We start from the raw sequence: 15,221 nt of genomic DNA on the forward strand, positions 1-15,221 counted from the left end.
GACCTATATAATCTTTCTGAACTTCAGTTTCTTCAGCCTCACTATGGGTATAATCAGTCAGTCTTATTCTCTCTTTTTCTCGTTTCTGTGAGGATTATTGATAAATGTGTTTGATACCTCAGCATAGTGTCTGGCACCATGGTTGGAACTTATTGAATTGTAGCTACTAATTATTTCAGTTTTCTTTTTTCATTTTTATTGCTCTTATAATAAACAAATATATCTTGTTTTAAAAACTCAAATAATGAAGTATATGGACAAAATGTAAATGCTCCCTCATGTATACCTCCCCTGCCTACCACTTTTCTAGCTATTGATAACCATTGTTAAAAATTTTGAATACCTTTTCAATCCTTTTTGTATACATTTATGTATCTTACTATATACATGTACACTCTTCCCTCCAACATGGGATAATTGTACGTGTATATAAACTTACATACACATATGTTCCTGCAATTTACTTTTTTCACATTATGATGTATTTTGGAGAGCTTTCTACATCAGACCAAAAAGGCCTACCTAATTTTTTCTTTGTAAACATTTTATTTATTTTTATGTGGACCATTTTTAAAGTCTTTATTGAATTTGTTGCAGTGTTGCTTCTGTTTTATGTTTTGGTTTTTTGGCCAAGAGGCATGTGGGATCTTAGCTCCCTGACCAGGGATTGAACCCATGCCCCCTGCGTTGGAAGGCAAAGTCTTAATTAACCATGGACCGCCAGGGAAGTCCCTATGGCCTACCTCAATTTTAACCATGATATCTGTGTCATAGCATTGGTGTACCACAGTTTGTTTAACGACTGCCTAGTTGATAGATTATCTACATTATTTATTGTATTGTTAGTCTTAAAAACTATCTTTTTTTTTTTTTTAATATGCCATTCTGGAAGTTTATTCTAGGATCACAAAGTGAGGAAGAACTCAAGATTTCAACTTTTCAGAACTCTCCCCCCTTAAAAATTATCTTAAATCTTACATGTCAATACCAATATTGAGTAAGGGGTGTCCCTAATTTACATAGCATACAAGTAAAATATAAGTTAATATAGGGAATATAATCTTAAGGCTGATTATTATTAGACTTTTATTTTTAGAGAGATAAGTATACAAAAAGTTGTCTAGAAAGTGAAGAATTTAAAATAGTGGTTAAAGGATGGAAATGTTTTTGGCTTGTGGAAAGGATATACTGGTTATTTATATAAAACTTAAGAGGATGAAGATTGAGAGATAATGAATGGATTTCTCCTGGAAAGCAAACAGGCCTGGGTGACAAGGGATCTGCCTTCTAGTACTAGCCTGCAGTTATATAGCTTTGAGAAAATCATTTAATCTCTTAAACTGAATGATGTTTGTTATTTTCAGTTCTCCAGTTCCATGATTCTGTGCTGATAATGGAACATCAGCAAGTTTTCCAGAGTGGAGTGGAAGGGCAAAGATGGAAAAAATGATATGAGTTTGTTTGGTCTGCTCTGGTACAGTGTTGTGAAGCTGAATGAGATCCTATGGATCAGGTTCAGAGGAAAACTACTGTTAGGCCACAAGAAATTGGGAATCTGGTTCAAGTAATGGGCAGAGTACATGACTGGCAGATTATTGAATGTGTAATGAAAAGGTGTAAGCAGAAAATCTGGCTGAGAGTTGATCAGTGGATCTAGGTGCAAGCAGTAATAGGTGGGATAGAAACTAAAAGGGGGAACATAGGAGAAACTTAGAGTAGGAGGAGGTCCAGATCCTGGCCTTAAGAAAGTTTTTGCTTTAGGGGTTGAATTAGTGGAAGGCTAGAATGAGGACTGAATGTGAAGGTCATGGCTAGAATGTGTATCCGTATGTGTTAAGCTGGTGCCTGAACATCTGCTTATATCAGAGACACTTTTTTGTGTGAAGTTGGCATAGGGGAATTTTTCTTTTGTATGTACATAATAGCTGAGATTCTGGAATCTGGTGATATTGGCTAACATCATAGGAGGAGTTGGATTTGGAGCTGTGGGTGGGATATTCATTTAGCCAGCGGAAGCTAGTTTGAGATATTCTTCAGAGGAATCCGTTGGTTTGATCTGTAATTGTTGTTCCCTTTTTCCTGGAACATACCAGCCCGCTAAAGACTGCAAATTTTAAGGCAGAATTTGGTAAATTTGTTTCATATGGGTTTGTGTGCTGCCTTGCTCTGGTGTCAAAACTTTTTTTTTCCTGCTGCCATTATCAATCTTTTTTTTTTTTTTTTGTGGTACGCAGGCCTCTCACTGTTGTGGCCTCTCCCGTTGCGGGGCACAGGTTCCGGACGCGCAGGCTCAGCGGCCATGGCTCACGGGCCCAGCCGCTCCGCGGCATGTGGGATCCTCCCGGACTGGGGCACGTACCCGTGTCCCCTGCATCAGCAGACGGACTCTCAACCACTGTGCCACCAGGGAAGCCCTATCAATCATTTTTATAGCACCTCTGCATTTTCCCCACAGGGCTCAAGGTGCTCTGTGCATTTATGCATTAGGAGAGAGAATTGTTTGTTTTAGGTGAATAAATGGAGGCATAGAAAATTGAGTTCTTTGTCAGGATTAGATGACAGTGGAGCCAGTACTTCATAATCTATCCCCTCACTTTCTTCATTTTGCTTCTGCATGGTAACTGTTATGTTTGTCTGACCCTCTCCTAAAAATCCAAATTGCTGAGGAAATGAGATGTTTCTCTGAAAAAGAGCAGCAGCTGCGCCTATTCCTCTTCTATATCTAAAGCCCAAATTAGAGCTGCCTCTTCTCCATTGCTAGTTTTGTTCCTGAAACTTTTTTTTGACTTGTTTTCTGCCTTGTGTTTTGGGTATGTGTGTATTTGTGTTTTCCCTAATGACATTTATTTTTAATGACCTTTGTACACTATTCTTTTTTTTTTTTTTGTACACTATTCTTTTAACGGAAGGCTGCAGAGATTTTAAAATTAAATTTCTCCTTTGCCTAGAGCAGTCTAGGATGGAGTGACTTTGACCATTCAGAGAGGATGCTAACATCATTTACAAAGAAACTTATTGTCATAGTTATAGTTCTTTTTATTTTCTGTAAGCACCAGAAATGAGCAAAAGCTTAGAATTAAAAATGAAAGCTGTTATTCATAATCGCCAAAACTTGGAAGCAACCAAGATGTACTTCAGTAGGTGAATGGATATACTGTGGTATATCCAGATAATGGAATATTATTCAGCAGTTAAAAAAAAAAAAAAAAAAAGCAAGCAAGCTAAAGCCCAGTCCCTTCCTTTCCTGTCTTCCTTTTTCTATAAATTTACTAATCTTTATGATGTCATATTTGACAGGATGAACGCGTCAATCTGGGAGGAGTATTAATAGGGCCACCCTTAAGGTGGGACAAAATTATGGCTCTTTGGCCAAAATCTTCTGGCTAAAACTCTGAAATTTTAAAGGTTTCCTCGGGGTCCCATGCCCTCCTAAGAATCACCCTTTTTTGTGGTACAACCAGAAGAATACTTTAGAAATAATTTTTCAGCATTAAAAACAGCTGTCTTGACAAGAACCTCTGCTCCTAATATGCTTCAAATAAGGGAAGACTAATACTGTTTTCCTTTGTATTAACCGTTGCTTGTTGTTTTTCATCGTGCATTTTTAAAGCTGGGTTTTAAATGACACTTCTCTGGAATCTGGGAGATAGATTCTGACCTTAAGGTCTTTTCCTTTTTTTTTTTTAATGTTTAATTTTTATTTATTTTGGCTGCGTGGGGTCTTAGTTGCAGCACGTGGGATCTTTGTTGCAGCGTTTGGACTTTTTAGTTGTGGCATGCTGACTCCTTAGTTGTGGCATGCTGACTCCTTAGTTGTGGCATGCCTGCGGGATCTAGTTCCCTGACCAGGGATCGAACCCAGGTCCCCTGAATTGGGAGCACAGAGTCTTACCCACTGGACTACCAGGGAAGTCCCCCTTAAGGTCTTTTCTATCCACTGTTTCTGTGATTCATCCTTCCCTCACTCCCTGCTCCCAGATGATTGGGAAGATGTACTTACAAGTAAAGGATAGGAAGATGTGGGTAGTATTGTCTCTTTAATGATTGGTTGTCATCATATTAGACTCAAGCTAAGGCTAATGAGGAGCAATACTTACATACACCTTTAATTTATACTTCTTGAGGAACACCAGAAAATTACTACATGTTTTTTCCATCTCCAAAGTAGCATTTAGTAAATATATATGGTGGTGGGTTTTGTTTTTTTTCTTGTTCCAATGTACGAACAAACAAAACCACTTCTTTCTTTCTTTCCAAGTGAGAATCTGTTTGGTTTCTTATTAGCTGTGTGTGCGTTACTGTCTTTATTCTCACTTGCCATGACTATCTGGATCTTTTGGAGAATATAACTTTTATACTTTTCTACTCTTGAAGGAAACTGGTGGTGACAAAAGAAAAGGAGAAGAAGGTGGGGCTGTATACAATCTATGTGAATCCTGCCAATACCCACCAGTTTGCAGTGGGTGGACGAGATCAGTTTGTAAGGTGAGTCTGTGGCTCTTTTGTGTCTTTGAGAGTTTGAGACTGTGATGTATTGTGTACTACCAGCTTGTGTACTACTACCTTATGGAAAGCTATGAATTGCCTAGGAGTTCATTAACCACCATCTTTAATTTTTTGCCATCTTCCAAAGACTTTAAACTTCCTCTGACATATTCTGTTCCCTAATGTAGCAATCTCTGAGGGATGGCTTAACATGTTATAGATATTATCAAGTTCTAAAGAAGTTTGATGAATTGACCAAGTTCTCCACATAGCAGCTAGGCATAAACCCAGGTTTACTAGCAAGTGCTCTCTTAGTAAATATTTTCCACCATTTTTCATATGTAAATTAACACGTACTAGAAATTTTGAACGCTGGTTTCAGATACAGAAATAATTTGACTTGGGAGTACTCATTGTGAACTTCAGGTTTTTGGCTCCCAGTATCCTGAACCACTTTTCTTTATCTTTAGTGATATCTTTGTTACTATGAACATCTTTGTTCATAGTATATCTTTGTTACTATGAACATTTCTTGTAACACTGTCTATTGAGATATATCCTGAGGAAAACAGAGTTCATGGATTCAGTTAGTTTCCTTCTGGCCCTTTGTCACAATTATATCCCATCCCTATCCAATTGGGCTGTTTTTTTTTTAACATCTTTATTGGAGTATGATTGCTTTACAGTGTTGTGTTAGTTTCTGCTGTATAACAAAGTGAATCAGCTATATGCATACATATATCCCCATATCCCCTCCCTCTTGCATCTCCCTCCCCTGCCCCATCCCACCCCTCTAGGTGGTTACAAAGCACCGAGCCGATCTCCCTGTGCTATGCGGCTGCTTCCCACTAGCTGTTTTACATTTGGTAGTGTGTATATGTCAGTGCCACTCTCTCACTTCGTCCCAGCTTACCCTTCCCCCTCCTCCCGGTGTCCTCAAGTCCATTCTCTACGTCTACATCTTTATTCCTGTCCTGCCCCTAGGTTCATCAGAACCACTTTTTTTTTTTTTAGATTCCATATGTATGTGTAAGCATACGGTATTTGTTTTTCTCTTCCTGACTTACTTCACTCTGTATGACAGACTCTAGGTCCATCCACCTCACTACAAATAACTCAGTTTCGTTTCTTTTTATGGCTGAAAAATATTCCATTGTATATATGTGCCACATCTTCTTTATCCATTAATCTGTTGATGGACACAGGTTGATTCCATGTCCTGGCTATTGTAAATAGTGCTGCAGTGAACACTGTGGTACATGACTTTTTGAATTATGGTTTTCTCAGGGTATATGCCCAGTAGTGGGATTGCTGGGTCGTATGGTAGTTCTATTTGTAGTTTTTTAAGGAACCTCCATACTGTTCTCCATAGTGGCTGTATCAATTTACATTCCCACCAACAGTGCAAGAGGGTTCCCTTTTCTCCATGCCCTCTCCAGCATTTGTTGTTTGTAGATTTTTTGATGGTGCAATTGGCCTATTTTTAAGTATCTTTCTTTGGTTGCCAACAGATCATCAGTTTGAAAGGGAGGAAGGAAAGCATCACTAGAAGAATGAATGACTTTATGCTTTCCTGGTGGTGGATGAAAAGCATTATCTTCCTTTTTATTTATTTATTTATAATTTTATTTATTTATTTCTGGTTGTGTTGGGTCTTCGTTGCTGCACGCAGGCTTTCTCTAGTTGCAGAGAGCAGGGGCTACTCTTTGTTTTGGTGCGTGTGCTTCTCATTGCAGTGGCTTCTCTTGTTGGGGAGGACAGGCTCTAGGCATGCAGGCTTCAGTAGTTGTGGCTTGCGGGCTCTAGAGCACAGGTTCAGTAGTCGTGGCGCACGGGCTTAGTTGCTCTGCAGCATGTGGGATCTTCCCAGACCAGGGCTCGAACCCGTGTCCCCTGCATTGGCAGGCGGATTCTTAACCACTGTGCCACCAGGGAAGTCCCATCTTCCTTTTTAAATAAGAGGATATTTTTATAACTGTATTCTGTAATTAATTTTATTAATAATCACAGGGATGGGACTAAATTTTTAGAAATACCTGAGAGATGATCTTAACTTGTTGAAGAATCCTGCCACAAGAGAACTGGGCAACTTTGTTGCTCTCTTCTTCTTCCCCTGTTTCCCTTGCCTTCTAAATTCCTTTCCTCTATTGATCAATAGCAAATGTTTAGCAGTAGTTTTTTTTTTAAGATAAGCTGTTGATCTAAAAAGGGGTAGTAGTTGTCAGAACTTTCAGGTGCTACCTCCTCCAAATCAAGCATTTACTGAATTTTTAAATTTGCATTTCCTGCTTAGAGCTCTGGATTCATGGAAAAGTCTGTGTCTCTAGATAATTCAAGCACTAGGACCTTGATGTTTGGAGGAGAGTGGAGGCATTGGCTGTATTGAGAACTGCAATTGATAATGTTTTTATCCAGAGCTAATACTTTCTCAGGGTGAGAGTGGGGCTGGAAATTAGTTTTAGCATTTCATCACAAGGAGAAATACTCAGATCTTCTATTTATTATCAGCCTCAATATCCTTTATCCCTTTGTACATGCCAAATTCTCAGCACGTAATAGGCTGTTTACACGACAAAAGCATGTGTATATTTTGAGGCACACTGATCGCCTATGAGCAGATGGCCCTTCCACACCCTAGCTCTTCTCTGATCATCCTCAATTTCTCTGGCACCTCTTCAGTTCAGCCAGTTGAATGTTTTGGAATTCCTCTTTTCTGTTTCTTTCTTTGAAAGAACTTTAGGCTCACCTGCCAGTACAAATTTGAAAATACTTTTGCTGAATATTTTATATCATAACACCATTAGCTTTCACTAACTTGAAGGAATTCCTTTAGGGGAATACAGAGAAATAGCTTACTCATCCTCAAGACTTTCACATCATAAATACTGAATTTTAGTTTAGGATTGTGAAGGAGCATTTAAGAGAGTCATGCTTTTTTGAATATGACCAAAATGGGGGGATGGGCAGGGAGAAAGAAAAAAGGTAGGCAAATGGAGGGTGGTATAGATTTGAGTTTCTGCCACTAAATCCTTTTTAGGTTAGTTTAAGAATTTACAGGAGTGAAGAAAAAGAGAATGTATCAGGTGAATGAATCCTGTGATAGATTTGGCAGTGTGACTGGTTGACATGTAAATTTATTGCTAAAGGATTTGGTATAGGCCCTGGTTTATAAAACACAGTCAATAAATAGTCAGTTTGCTCCCCTATCTTTATCAGCAACATTGAGAGAACACTAGATTAAAGGCAAGTTGGGGGAAGAGGAGGTGAGGAGGGAAGAGAGAGGCTTAAGGTAACAAATTCGTGGGCACCTGGAGGCCTGTGGAGAGGAATGCAGTAAGGGTGTTCAGACAGTGCTGAAACCATTCTTTATTTGATTTAAAATGTCCGGGGTATAGGAAGACTCAATAATGTGGAGATGTCAGTTCTTCCCAACTTGATCTGTTGAGTCAGTGCAATCCCAATCAAAATTCCAGCAAGTTATTTTATGGATATCGACAAACTGCTTCTTAAAGTTTGTGTGGAGAGACAGAAGATCCAGGATATCCAACACAGTATTGAGAGAGAAGAACAAAGCTGGAAGCCTGATACTACCCAACTTCAAGACGTATCAATACTCTAAAGCTACAGTAATTCAGACAGCATTGTATTGGTGAAATAGACAAATAGATCAAAAGAACAGAATAGAGAGCCCAGAAATAGACCCCCATAAATACAGTCAAGTTATCTTTGACAAGGAAGCAAAGGCAACAAATGGAGAAAAGATAGTCTCTTCAATATATGGTGCTGAAAGAACTGGACATCCACATGTAAAAACTGAATCTAGACATAGACCTTACACAGTTCACAAAAGTTAACTTAAAATGGATCATAGACCTGAAAGTAAAGCCCAAAACTATAAAACTCTGGAAGATAACATCGGAGAAAACCTAGAAGACCTTGGGTATGGTGATGCCTTTTTATTTTTTTATTATTATTATTTTTAAAGTTTATTTTATTTATTTATTTTTGGCTGTGTTGGGTCTTCGTTGTGGTGCATGGGCTTCTCATAGCAGTGACTTCTCTTGTTGTGGAGCACGGGCTCTAGGCGTGTGGGCTTCAGTAGTCGTGGCATGCAGGCTCAGTAGTTGTGGCTCGTGTGCTCTAGAGCACAGGCTCAGTAGTTGGGGCACACGGGCTTAGTTGCTCCATGGCATGTGGGATCTTCCCGGACCAGGGATTGAACCCATGTCCCCTGCATTGGCAGGCAGATTCTTAACCCCTGGGCCACCAGGAAAGTCCCTCGGTGATGCCTTTTTAGATACAACATCAAAGGCATCCATGAAAGAAGTAATTGATAGGTTAGACTTCATTAAAATTAAAAACTTCTGCTCTGTGAAAGACACTGTCTTTCAAGAGAATTAGAAGATAAGCCACAGACTGGGAGAAAATGCTTGCAAAAGGCACATCTGATGAGGGACTGTTATGCAAAATATACAAAGAACTGTTAAAACTCAACAACAAGAAAACAACCCAATTAAAAAGTGAGCCAAAGACCTTAACAGACACCTCACTGAAGAAGATACACAGATGACAAGTGTATGAAAAGATGATCCACATTATATGTCATCAGGAAAATGCATATTGAAACAACAGTGAGATACCACTACACATCTATTAGAGTGGCTAAAATCCAGGGCACTGACAGCACGAAATGCTGGTGAGTACTGTGAAGCAACAGGAACTCTTATACATTGCTAGTGGGAGTGCAAAGTGATACAGCCGCTTTAGAAGACAGTTTGACGGTTTCTCCAAAACTAAACACACTGGTACCATACAATCCAGCAGTCAGGCTCCTTGGTATTTGCCCAAAGGAGTTGAAAAGTTATGTCCACACAGAAACCTGTACGTGGATGTTTATAGCAGCTTTATTCATAACTGCCAAAACTCGGAAGCAACCAAGGTGTTCTTCAGTATGTGAATGGATAAATAAATGGTGGTATATCCAGACAATGGAATATTATTCAGCACTAAAAAGAAAAGAGCTATCAAGTCATGAATAGACATGGAGGAACCTTAAATGCATATTACTAAGTGAAAAAAAAGGCCAATCAGCCAATCTGAAAAGGCTACATACTGTATGATTCCAACAGTATGACATTCTGGAAAAGGCAAAACTGTGGAAATAAGAAAAAGGTCAGTGGTAGCCAGGGGTGGGGTGGGGCAAGAGAGATGAATAGGCAGAGGACAGAGGATTTTTAGGGCAATGAAAGTACTCTATGATATTATAATGATGGATATACGTCATTATACATTTGTCCAAACCCGTAGAATGTACACGAGTGAACCCTCAGGTGAACTATAGACTTTGAGTGATTATCATGTCAGTGTAGGTTCATCCTTGGTTTAAAAAAAAAAAAACTACCGTTTTGATGAATGATTTTGATAATGGGAGGGGCTATACATGTGTGGGGGTAGGGAGTATATGAAAAACCTCTATACTGCCCTCTCAGTTTTGTTGTAAACCTAAAACTGCTTTAAGAAAATAGTCTTAAAAATTAAAAAAAAAAAATTTTTTTTAATGTCAAGGTCCTGTCCTATGTGCAGATAATAGGGGAATTGTTTTTGTATTTGTATCACCACTGTCTAGCACAGGGCTTGGCAGTCTACACTGTGTTTGTAAATAAAGTTTTATTAGAATACAGCCATAGCCATTTGTTCACATATATCCATGACATGCTACAGTGGCAGAGTTTGGAAACTGTGACAGAGACTGGATGGCCTGCCAGCTTAAAATATTTACAGCCTTGCCATTTAAGAAAAAGTTTGGGGCTTCCCTGGTGGCACAGCGGTTAAGAATCCACCTGCCATTGCAGGGGACACGGGTTCAAGCCCTAGTCCAGGAAGATCCCACATGCCACAGAGCAGCTAAGCCTGTGCACCACAACTACTGAAGCCTGTGTGCCTAGAGCCCATGCTCCCCAACAAGAGAGGCCACCACAATGAGAAGCCCACGCACCGCAACGAAGAGTAGCCCCCACTCGCCGCAACTAGAGAAAGCCCACGCGCAGCAGCAAAGACCCAACGCAGCCAAAAATTAAATAAAATAAATAAAATTAAAAAAAAAGTTTGCCAATCTCTAGTCTCAAACATCATATCTAGAATATAGTAGGTTCTTAATAAATACTTATGGAAGAAAGGGGAGGAGGGTAGGTAAAGATTTCCTCATAAAGAAGAGCATTGGATACAGAGGAACATGGAATGGTCCATACAACAAGATACTGAATATTTAAAATTTTTTACTAATTTGATGACTTGGGAAGATAATGATGTCTTAGTGACATTTGAGAGCTGTTGATTTAGACTTAGTTTAGAGGGAAAATAATCTGATTATCAGCTGCTATATTTGCTGAAGAGTAGTAATTGGTAGTACAGCAGTCTCCTGTTTGTCTTATTTTTTTATTGGTTCATTTAAAAAACATTTCCTGGATAGTCTATTTATGCAAGATATTAGTGGATTATGGAGAATACTTAATTCGTTCATTTATTCATCCAGCATTTACTGAGCATCTGTTGTGTGCTAGGTACACACTTGACTAGACATAGTTTCTGCCTTCAAGGAGGATTCGGGAGAAGCAGATATATATAGGGATTAAAAATATTAAGTAACTTACCCAGTATTGCTCATCTAGTAAGTAGCATAGTATCTGAACTCAGTTCAGATGCCTTAAATATGGTGGAAACCATTTCACTATGCTGTTCTTTCTCACAGAGGAAATATTAAAGGCAAATGGGAAGTATTTCAGGTAGAGGGAACAATATGTGTAGAATTAGGATAACAAGATGTGACATGGTATGTTCAAGGAAGCATAGTTTTTTTTGTTTTCTGTATAATGCATAGGATCTTGGAGAAGTGATAGGCAGCCATACTAAGTAGTCTGGACTTTATTTAGTAGAAAGTACAAAATCACTGAAGAGATTTAAGCAGGGAATTTACATTAAATTTTTCATTTTAGACATAATTCTGGTGACAGTATGAGCAAAGAGATCAGAAGGTTACTATAAATAATGTAGGCAAAAAATGCCTAAGGGTGGAGAAAGCAGATACAGTCAAGAAATATACCCAGGAAGTCAAATCGACAGGAAAGAAACTAGATACATCGAGAAGGGACCTGATTTCTGGTTTGGCCACCTGAATTTAGGATGGTGCCATTAACAAAGATTTCAGGGAAAGGGTAGGTCTAGAATGATCTTAGCTTAAAAAGGAGAATGATTTTACTTTTGGGCATTCCATTACAACATTCATTTGGCGTGTGGATATAAATCTAGAGCTCACTCAGAACAAGTGTGGGCTGGAGACACAGATTTAAGAGACATATCCACATATAGGTGGTAAAGTGTTAATGGAATTTGATTACCAAAAGAAAGTATAGAGCAGAATTCTTCCTCCCTTTTGAGTCTCTGGCCTCTTTGAGAATATAAGGAGAACCATGATCTCTTCTCCCAGGAAAAATACACATAAGCACAGTTTCTGGGCATTCACATATACTTGAACTCTAGGTTTTAAAATTTCCTTATGTAGAATCAGAGGAGTACTTAAGACCAGACCTTTGAGGAACATCAGCATTTAAGGGGTAGACAAAAGACAAGCCTATGAACAACATTAAAGGGTGGTTGGAAATCAAGGGAAAAAAGTGTTTCAGGGAAGGAGTAATGAACAATGTCAAGATGAGAGAAAGACCTAAAAAAGTATCTTGTTGGTATTGGCAGTTAGGTTACTGATGACTTTAGCCAGAGAAGCTTCAGTAGTGAGTTGAAGGCCAAAGCTAGGTTAGAATGGAATGAGAAATGGATAGGAGGTGAGGGAGTGAAAATGTTGAATGCAGATTGCTCTTTTCAGTAATTCTACTACAGGGGGGAAGGACAGGAAAAGCCAGAGTAGGAAAGGTCAGTGGAAGGATTTTTAGAAATGGGACAATGGTGAGGAAGAGGACTAATCAGTGAGAAATGGACTAATCAATCAAACAAGGTCCTTGGAGGGATGAGATTAAGAGCAGCTGTGGAGGGATGAGACTCTGAGATTGGAGGAGACTGATGGGTGAAGACAGAGACTAGATCTGTCTTGTTCCTCACTATATTTCTAGCACCTGGCATAATACTTGGCGCCTAATCCATGTGTCATAAATAGTTGCACAAATGATTAAAGTTTGGATTGGAAAGATGAGGAAGGTGAAGGTAGTTTGATGCTTGATGAGAATGAAGGAAGGAGAGAGTGAGTCTTGAGATATAGGTGTTGGTTTGTAATAGTTTTGGGAAGAACTAGCCAAATAAAATTTCAAAAAGGGATTCAAGACCCACTGACTTACATAAAGCATGGTCTCTGCCCAAGAGTAATAAACCGTATTGGGGAGGCAACATGCATGCAAAAGGCTCTATAATAATGTTATTTCAGTGCAGATAAACAGTAAATGATATAAAAGCTGAGAGAAGAGATAAGCCACTTCAAAATAATATAATTTAGAATTACTACTTGAAATGAGAAGTACCTGGATAAGAGTTTTGGTTTGGAAGAGGGGTGGGAGAAGATTTTTGAGGAAGAACCTGAGCCAGAAGCCTAATTGGGGAATGTCCTTTATCTGTCCTGACATCCAGCTGACTAGTGTTCCTGCCACTACATCAAATTGCAACTCTTCAAGGGATGTTTGTAAATTTTGACATTTTCATTGCTTCTTCCACCGTAGGATTTATGACCAGAGGAAAATTGATGAGAATGAAAACAATGGAGTACTCAAGAAATTCTGCCCTCATCACCTGGTAAGATTCATGAAGGGCCAGTGGCTCCAGGCTTCCCTGACTCAACCCCAAGCCTGCCCCCAAACTTGTTGGTATGGTGGGAAGAGCTTGGACTTTGGAGTCAGACACCTGGATTTGAATCCTGGCTCTACCACTTACCAGTTTTGTGATCTTGGGCAGTCACCTTACCTCTGTTAGCCTCAGTTTTCTTATTGACAAAATAGAGATACAGATAACTGCCTTGTACCATGATGGTAAGGCCTAATGAGATAATGTATATATGAAATGGCTAGCACACAGAAGACAACCAGTAGAAAGACCTCTCCCCCCGAGGTGGTCAAGTTTCATCAGTTGTTCTCCTGTCTCTATCTCTCTGTCTATCTTCTTCTCTCTCCCTGTCTCTCTCTTTTTCTCTCTCTCTGTCTCTATCTCTATCTGTCTATCTCTGGGAGAGGATATAGGGGAGTTTGAAGGAAAACCTGTTTCCTGAAGGTGGTATAACAAATGGGGGGGTGGGGCATCAGTCAGTATCTGCTCCTTATTGCAGGTGAACAGTGAGTCCAAAGCAAACATCACCTGTCTTGTGTACAGCCACGACGGCACAGGTACGTGAGCAGGGCCCAGCTCCTAGGCTGGCATGCCCCCTCTGTCTAGGGAGCTGCTGAGCCAGTGAGGCATGTGCCCTCCAGTGCTCACCACTGTGCTATAGCTCCGAGTGGAGCAGCTGGGGAGTAGTTGCTGATGGTGAGCACACAGCGGGAGGATGCAGCAGATGACCCTTGGAGATGCCAGGCACTTGCAGAATGCTGCAGATGATATTTGGCAGGGCTTGTCCTAAAGCCCAGGCTATTTGGTTGAGCAGATTCTTATGCCTTTGACTCATTCCTGAATTAATGGGTATGATCTTCCTGGGCATTCTGCTACCCCTGGGTTGGCAGCATGTTCCTAGTCTACCCTAGACACCTGAAGTGCCTGCTGTTCCAACTGAGTAAGATGGGTGCTATACCTGGGTATTAGGAGGGGGCACTACTGGCAAGAAGCCCCACCCCAACCCCCAACTCCTGATCCTAGCTTTTTTCAGCCTTTGCCTTCACTGCTGTGTGCTTGTTCTTGGCAGAGCTCCTGGCCAGTTACAATGATGAAGACATTTACCTCTTCAACTCCTCTCACAGTGATGGGGCCCAGTATATTAAGAGATATAAGGGCCACAGAAATAACGCCACAGGTGAGACTGTCTTTCTAGGTTTCTGTACCCCAAGTCTGTTGGTTTGAAGAACCACAGTATCTCATGCAGGTTGTGCAAATAAGAACTACCTAAAGGAGTAGGCCATCTGTCACCAAGTGACAACAAGCCTAATTGGGCTGGAGTTTTCATAGTCCCTCCTGTGCTAGAGGAGAGAGGGCTCGGGAGCATCTCTCACCACTACAGGGATGTTACTTGGTCTGGATGTAAGGAGACTCGACTGACTATATTTTTCTTATGATTTCAGGTAGCTTCAGGATTAAAAGACTTATTAGGGAGTTTGGGAAAGCCCTCCTTAGTTAGTGGTACTGAATTGCCTAAAATAGGGGGGTGAGCTTGTACTTAAAGGGAAGAGGAGGGAATAATTCTTTTGAATGAGGCAGAAGAGGAGAAATGGTGATAGCACCTCACCCAAGTTTGCAGTGACGATTGGCCCTTTTTCTTCTGTCTGTGGTTCCCAAACTTTGATGTGCAATGAAGTCACCTGACAATCTTTTAAAGATACTGAAGCCTGGCTTCCATACCCATCCATTCTGACTTAATTGGTATGGGGTGCACGTTGATTAGGATTTTTAAAAAGCTCCCTTTGATTCTAATGTACAGAAAAGTTGGAATCACTGCTCTTTGTTGTTATTAGTGCTCCTGTCAGATGTCTGTCATAATGTTGACTGGGGAGAGCAGTTAGTTTTCCTTTTTTCTCTTGAGCTGGTGAGAGGAGAGGGAA

General features: G+C 40.0%; 1 protein-coding gene across 8 annotated transcripts in view; it reads left to right on the top strand.

The window, feature by feature from the left end:
- The window catches only part of DCAF8 (DDB1 and CUL4 associated factor 8), a 44,288-nt gene that overhangs the window by 21,486 nt on the left and 7,581 nt on the right, over window positions 1-15,221 (top strand). For all 8 annotated transcript variants that reach the window (XM_060297576.2, XM_030842041.3, XM_030842048.2 and 5 more), the window contains 4 exons: window positions 4,375-4,485; window positions 13,203-13,275; window positions 13,802-13,859; window positions 14,372-14,479. In XM_060297576.2, coding sequence (XP_060153559.1) covers window positions 4,375-4,485; window positions 13,203-13,275; window positions 13,802-13,859; window positions 14,372-14,479 — 350 coding nt within the window. The remainder of the gene's footprint in view (window positions 1-4,374; window positions 4,486-13,202; window positions 13,276-13,801; window positions 13,860-14,371; window positions 14,480-15,221) is intronic.

Source organism: Globicephala melas, chromosome 1, assembly GCF_963455315.2.
Source record: "Globicephala melas chromosome 1, mGloMel1.2, whole genome shotgun sequence".
In the NCBI taxonomy this organism is placed as follows: domain Eukaryota; kingdom Metazoa; phylum Chordata; class Mammalia; order Artiodactyla; family Delphinidae; genus Globicephala; species Globicephala melas.